We start from the raw sequence: 8,080 nt of genomic DNA, 5'->3' as shown, positions 1-8,080 counted from the left end.
GCACTACTTTTATATTTTGTTGTTACAGATTAGTTGCCCTTAGAAATACATATATTTGGGAAGCGGGCTTGGCCCAGTGGATAGGGCGTCCATCTACCACATGGGAGATCTGCGATTCAAAACCCGGGCCTCCTTTACTCTTGTGGAGCTGGCCCGTGCTTAAGGAGTGCCCTATCATGCAGGGGAGTCCCATGTACAAGGAGTGCACCCCATAAGGAGAGCCGCCCAGCGGGAAAGAAAGAGCAGCCTGCCCAGGAATGGCGCTGCACACGGAGAGCTGACACTACAAGATGTCGCAACAGAAAGAAACACAGATTCCTGGGCCGCTGACAACAACAGAAGCAGACAAAGAAGAACACACACCAAATGGACACAGAGAACAGACAACTGGGGCGGGAGGGAAGGGGAGAGAAATAAATAAAATAAATCTTAAAAAAAAAAGAAATACGTATATTTAAACAAGTTTAACACGTATTTCATGGCTTCTAATTATTACATGGAATTTTAAAAGCATATTCTTGTAATATTCACTCATGTGTGGTCTAATAAAGGATGGCTCAACAGAAATTTAAGCTAATTAAAAGAAGCTACTCTAGAGAATGGAAACCCAAATAGGAAAGAAAGAAAATTTACACTAAAATATTCAGCATCACTGACTTTTCAATCGTCTGGAGCCTTTGATCTTTCGAACTACTCTAAAGAGAGCATTTTTTACTTCTTTGTTTCTAAGACTATAAATGAATGGATTCAGCATGGGGATCACCATAGTATAAAACACAGAGGCCACTTGATCCTTTCCCAAGGAGTAGGACTTCTTTGGTTTTAAATAAGTAAAAATTATACTGACATAAAAGATGGTGACTCCCAGGAGGTGGGAGGCACAAGTAGAGAAAGTTTTGCGCTTTGCTGAAGTGGAATTAATTTTCAGGATATTAGACAGAATGGACCCATATGACATAGAAATTGTGGTAAGAGACACCATTATGTTTAAACTAGCGAGAATGATTATCAAATTTTCAGTGTCATGAGTGTCAGTGCAGGACAGGGCTAAAATTGGAGTTGTGTCACAGAAGAAGTGATAGATGACACTCGATTTGCAGAATTGCAAGCTTTTCATGTGAAGAACAATGACTAATGATTCCGTAAAGCCAATCAGGTAGGACCCAGTGATGAGGGCGCAGCAGAGTCTCATGGACATAACAATGTGGTAGTGAAGAGGCTTGCAGATAGCTACGTAGCGGTCATAGGCCATTGAAGAGAGAAAGAAAAATTCAGTGACAACCAAGAGAACAAAAAAATACATTTGGGTGAAGCAACCCATGAATGAAATATTCTTGTCGGAAATCAGTAAATTCTCTAGGGTTTTAGGTGTGATGACCGATGAATAACTAAGGTCAAGGAATGACAGGTGACTAAGGAAAAAATACATGGGAGTGTGAAGCTGGAGATCTAGACGAATTATCAAAATCATCCCTGCATTCCCCAGCATGGTAATCAGGTATATCAGGAGAAATAGCATAAATAGGACGTGCTGGATATCTTCGGATTCTGTAAATCCCAGAAGAATGAATTCAGGCATATTTGTGTTATTCCTATGTCCCATAATATGTTATACTGTTGTAAACTATTGAGAAATCAAATGTGATACTTAGCATGAGTGACTTCAAAACAATTTTTTTTTTAAATAGAAAAGATCTGGATTTTTAAAAAATATTAATCTAGTGATGGTAGAAATTCATAATAAAGAATAGTTTGCAAAATATGGCTAAAATAATCTTAGACTGCCAAATGTAAATTCAGTATAAGTCAACTTTTGGATATTGTATAATGGGGATACATATATACTGTCTAATTAATTTGAATATGACACTGCTATAAATACTTCTTTTCATTAACACATTTATTCAGATATAATATTATATTGTAAGCATTTCTATTGTATACATTTTTTAGATGGAAAAAGGGCATGGAAATTAAAGTAACTTATCCAGAGTCACAACCATTAAGTATTATTACTTCTGTGAGACTGCCAAAGAGCGATCATGCTCTTAATGTTATATTCCCACTTATATTTAATTTCAGAAAAATACATAGAGATTTAATGCATCATTTACTGTTATTTGGTATCCAATATTATATAATAGAAATGACAGATCAGAAGTTAAAACTTTGGGTTTGTTAATATAGAGTACGCATTACTATTAATTTTTAGAGTTTTTTTTTTAACTGATCATATAAAACAAATTCCTTCAAAAATTTCATTTTCAACATTGTCCATTGCTTAATTTCTCTGATTCCATCAGTTCTATATTTCCATTTCTACGAACATTGACATTACTTAGTTAAGAGCTATATAGTATGTATATATATATGCATAATCTCATAATAATATTCCAATTTTTTTAGATAAACTAAAAATCTAAATTGAAATTCATACTTACCATGAGTCAAAGTTGGTGAAAAACTTCTTCCAGCATTATCTGTCTAGACCTTTTACAACCTCAACTTTTTCTCACAAATAAAGTATGTAAATCATATAATGGGCCTGAAGTTTTTTTGTTTTTTTGTTTCTGTTCAGATAACATAGGTTTAATTTTTTCTGCATCTATTTTTTTAAAATTTGAGATACAATAAATAATCCACAAATTTTGTTCATGACCTATTCAAATAGAAAGTTCACCTGGAAATTTTGTCTCACATGTGGACCAGTGAGCCACTATGAACACAAGCAGAACAGAGAATCCCTTGCCTTTCATCCTGATAAAGGCAAGTCATGTCTTATACAGATGTTTGCATGTAATGCAAAGTTAGTCATCTCTGGGACCAATTTCCCAAGAAGATTGGCACAATTCCATGGATAAAAGATTCAAGGCCTAATGCATCCATTTAAGTTAGCAACAGAGAGTTGTCTTCCTCTTAGAAGCCACACAATGTTGTGCAGCATTTTTAGTATCCCCTTGTGATGCTCTAATTTAGGACTCAGTGAAAGAGGAGTTTAATTGTTCTGTCATGGAAAGTCCAGATTATTTACTATGAAAGACGAATTACCACATTTTCCCCAATGACACTATCATGGGATTAAACATTGTTTATTATACATATATTATTATACAAAAAAAGAAAGAAAATGAAAATTGTCCATAAATGTTGTTATTATTTAGATGTATTTGCCTCCATGTTTTTTAATTTGTTCATGTAATGCTTATTTATATATATATACTTAGTACATATATGTTTGTATAATTTTATCATGCTCAATTTTCAGTAATATCATGATATTTATTATTAAATATTTATAAAATACCCTGACCTCTTTTATGATAAACTTTTGTAAAACTCACAATTTCATTCATTTTGCTTTGACTTGTATAGCATTATTAACTCCTTTCTAGGACTGTGCACCAGCTAATGAACAGGAATTTTTGAGACCTGACAAAAAAATATGGTGGTGTTTCTCCAGTCAGGTTTGGGAGCGTCAACTAGTTCATTAAGAAAGCACAGGTAATATATTTAGTCACAACAATCATTGTGCAGTTTGTTTTATTATTTTAGTTTATTGGCAATTATTATATGAAAAATGTTAGAAGAATATAAAAATTTGTGCTGAGAACAGTTTTTATCATTATATTAATGGTCAAAAGTTTACTTCTTTTATATAAACCAGGTGAAATGAGTCTTTATGAATTTTTCGTTAATTAACAATAATGAAATCAATTTTCATGTAGATTAGAAGCAACTCAAACAAGAAATACTGTTAATACTGCAGAATTTTCAGAGAGAACTTGTTTGCATAGATAAAGATATTACAAAATAATATTTCATATATTAGATAAGGTTTTGACATACAATTCTTAAATTCATCAAATATTCAATGACACTTTAAAAAGTTTATTTGGAGATTCATAGGCTAGCATCAATTTATTTCACAATAAGGGCTCTTGGGTTTAAGATATTCTGTGTAAATGCCCCTCAATAGGGTCTGCTTTCTCTTTTCAAAATAAACATGACAGAGTTTTTCTTCTAGTTATTGAAATAAAATTTTTATAGACATTATATATGCTTTCAAATAACGTAAGCATGGGAAAGCAGACTTGACCCAGTAGTTAGGGCATCCATCTACCACTTGGGAGGTCCGCGGTTCAATCCCTGGGCCTCCTTGACCTGTGTGGAGCTGGCCCATGCGCAGTGCTGATGTGCGCAAGGAGTGCCCTGCCGCGCAGGGGTGTCCCCGCATAGGGGAGCCCCATGCGCAAGGAGTGCGCCCCCTAAGGAGAGCTGCCCAGCAGGGAAAAAAGTGCAGACTGTCCAGGAATAGCACCGCACACACAGAGAACTGACTCAATAAGATGACGCAATAAAGAAAAACACAGATTCCCATGCTGCTGACAACAACAGAAGCAGACAAAGAAGACTCAGCAAACAGAAACAGAGAACAGACAACGGGGTGGGGAGGGCAAGGAATGAGGGAGAAGAGAGAAATAAATCTTTTCTTTTAAAAGAGGGAGAAATAAATCGTTAAAAAAACTTCAAAAAATAATGTAAGCAATGTTGAAGAAATATTTCACAAAACTTTTTTGGCTAATATTTTACTGAATCTTTATTGTTGGGATCTCAATATGAAATAAATATCTAACCATAAAAAAAAAAATTGGCTCATGATCAAAAGGAAGAAACAAAAAGGAAATAAACTTATTTGCCTTATATTTCAACAAAATTAGAACATCATCCCTGACAACTATTCAGGGTCATTTATTAAAAATTCCTCCTTTTAATTATTTCCTTTTTTTTACTTGTTTTGAAGCTATTTTTAGGAATTTTATGGTATTCTGAAAAATTGCCTCTATTGATTTTACATTGTCCTTCATAACTCTGAAAACAGAAGTCTAATCTTTCTACTAGTACTACTTCACACAGGTTTATTCATATAGTTATATTTAAGGAATACATTTTTACGTCTTTTTAATATTCATCTAGTCCTTGTTATTTTTTTTCTTACTAGAGAATTTGTGTGTTTAGAGAACAATCATGGATAAAATACAGAATTCCCATGCACTACCTCACCATCAAAAAGATGCAGTGGTGTAAAACATTCATTACAATGGATGATGGCACATTTTAAAAATTGCACTATTGACTAAAACTCATACTTTACATAGTGTTCAGTGTTTGTGTGGTGTAGTTCCACAGATACATATTTTTTTCATTTTTACACAGTTTCCATGTATAATTTAACATTTCCCCCTGTTAATCACACACACACACACACACACACACACACACACACACATATATATATATATATATATATATATATATATATATATATATATATTTCAATGTTGTTATTTGAGTTCACAATATTGTGGTATCATGCCACCATCTATCACTAATACATTTCCATCATTCCATTTAAGACCTCTTTGTGTTTTATTCTTGAAATTCTTATTGGTTAACTTGACCCTGTCCTCTGGTAATCTATATTTAAGATGCTGACTCCAAATTTATCTCAAAAGTATTCTAATTGTTTCAAATCAATGAGATCATATAATATTTGTCCTTTAGTGTCAGAATTATCTCACTCAACAGAATGTCTTCAAGGTTCTTTTATGTTGCTGTATTTATCAATACTTCATTCCTTTTCAACTGAATAATATTCAATTTCTTGAACGTATGTACCACTTATTATTTATTAATTCATTGGTTGATTGACACTTGGGTTGTTTTGATCTTTTGACAATTATAATTAACGCGGCTATGGTGTGCCAATATATATTTGTTAAGGAGACTACTCTTTCTCATTTGAGTGATCTTTGCCCCCTTGTCAAGTATCAGTTGACCATAAATGTTGATTTCTGAGCTCTCAATTCAATTCCATTGGTCTATATGTTCATCCTTGTGCAAATAACATACTGTTTTTATTTCTGTGGCATTTTAATAAGTTTTAAGCTAGGGAAATATGAGTTCTCCAACTTCATTCTTTCCAGTATGGCAATCGTTTTGGGGGGCTCCTTCCCCTTCCATATAAATATGAAGATTGGCTTATTAATTGACATCTTAACATCATTTAGTCTTTCAATCCATGAACACAGAATTCCCTTCCATTTAAGTCACCCATTTTATCTAGATTATCTACTTTATTGGCTTTACAATTTGTCATATTATGTTCTTATAGTCATTTTTATTTTTTTTAAAGTAATGTCACTCTTTCCATTTCTGATTTCTATTATTTGTATTTTTTATCATTTTTTATTTGTCAGCCTAATTAAATGCTTGCCAATTTTTTGGATCTTTTCAAAGAGCCAACTTTTGATTTTTTTAATTTTCTCTATTGTTTGTTTGCTATTTTTCTGTTTCATTTATCTCTGCTCTAACATTTATTTCCTTCCTACTGCACCCTTAGAGTTTAGTCTGTTTTTCTTTTTCTAATTCATCCAATTTTGACGTTAGGTCTATAATTTAAAGTCTTCCTTCTTTTTTAATATATGCATTTAGAGTTATAAATTTCCTTCTCAGAACTGCCTTCATTGCATCCCATACATTTTAATATGTTGTAGTTTCCTCCACCTTAAGATATTTCCTAAATCGCTTTTTAACCCCTTGGTTGCTTAAGAATATATTGTTTACTTTTTACATGTTGTGGATTTTCCATTTTCCCTGTGTTATTGACTTCTAGTTTCATGCTGATATTTCATATGTATCAGTGTTTTGCTCTTATGTATATATATATTGATAAATCTTACATCATTCTGTTGACTTTCCGGAAACTTTTACCAGTATATATTGACTGTTTCTCTTAACTTTTTTTTTTACTTGACATCTATTTTATTGTATATTACTATAACCATCCCAGCTCTCTTTTGTTTACTACTTGCATGATTAATTTTTTCTGAATTTTTGCCCTCAATCTACTAGTATATATGAATTTAAGGTGTGTCTCTTGCAGACAGCATATATTAGGGTCATGATTTTTTATGCATTCTGCCAATCTCTGCTTTATGACTGCATAGTTTAATCCATCTATATTTAAAGTCACTGCTGATAATGTAGAACTGTATTTCTACCATTTGCTCTTTAGCCTCTGTAGGCCTCATAGCTTTCTTGTTCCTCACTTCCATTAATGCTTTCTTTTTGAATATTTGTTGCTCTTTATTTTTAAAGGAGTTTTAGATTACAAAAAGTAACATCAAAAATATAGGGGATTCCCATATACTCCACCACCTCTCCCTGTCATCCCTTATTAATAACATCTTTTATTAGTGTGGTCAATTTGGTACATTCAATTTAAAAATATTGAAGCATTGCTGCTAAACATGGTCTATAGTTCACATTGCGGTTTACACTCACACTGTACAAATGCATAGGTTTTGACCAAATCTATAATGGCTTTTATCCATCACTGTATTATCATGTAGAGCAATTCCAATGTCCCCGAAATGCCCCATGTTATACCTCTTCTTCCTTCTCCTTTCCCACATAATCTCTGTTGACAACCCTTTATATCCATTTTTAAAATTCTTCCATTACTAGAATAATAAGAAGTCTATTTTGGTCTATAAATGCTTTCCTCCCTTATGTTTGTTCTTCCTTAATCTTGATTTTTTTGGATGGTGCTGTCCACTCTGCTTCCATTTGAGAGAAGGCCTAGATCTGATGGGGCAGGTAGATGGAACTGTCTTGCTTACAGTATAGATAGTCTCTGATTTTTGTGATGTTTTCCATCATCATCCTTTTGTTGTCCTGAGTGAGTCTGAAGAACTGCAGAGTATGTGTAGTCTGCAGTTTTGCAGAGATTCAGTGCTTAACTGGCATATGACCAGACTGAAGAATTAAATCTCTGAGACATATATTTAAAGAGTATAGTGCTAATTATAGGGTCAAATACAAAGGGCAGAAAAACCTTGTGCAGGAAATTATAAAGGAGTCTAACTCTGTTACAACTGGGAAACAGGTTAACATATATTCCAAAGTAAGGAACACTGATTGGGCTCCAAATTCCTGGAGTTGGGTGCCCTGCTTATAGTGTCCACATGTCTCTAGAGCCCTCAGGAGCCCCCTGCTTGAGGAATTGTTTACTCTGGCA

At 33.4% G+C, this 8,080-nt stretch overlaps 1 protein-coding gene across 1 annotated transcript; it reads right to left on the bottom strand.

The window, feature by feature from the left end:
- Positions 1-649: 649 nt before the first annotated feature.
- Positions 650-1,579, bottom strand: LOC105746404 (olfactory receptor 8H1-like). Its single transcript, XM_058306300.2, has one exon. It carries the CDS (start codon positions 1,577-1,579, stop codon positions 650-652), a length of 930 nt encoding a protein of 309 aa, XP_058162283.2.
- Between the last annotated feature and the right edge of the window lie 6,501 nt (positions 1,580-8,080).

Source organism: Dasypus novemcinctus, chromosome 10, assembly GCF_030445035.2.
Source record: "Dasypus novemcinctus isolate mDasNov1 chromosome 10, mDasNov1.1.hap2, whole genome shotgun sequence".
Classification (NCBI taxonomy): domain Eukaryota; kingdom Metazoa; phylum Chordata; class Mammalia; order Cingulata; family Dasypodidae; genus Dasypus; species Dasypus novemcinctus.
The sequence above is the reverse complement of the archived record's forward strand: the minus strand, read 5'-3'. Positions and strand labels throughout refer to the sequence as shown.

Excerpts from the sequence above, each read along its gene's own strand:
- LOC105746404 (XM_058306300.2), bottom strand. The coding sequence starts at position 1,579 with ATGCCTGAATTCATTCTTCTGGGATTTACAGAATCCGAAGATATCCAG.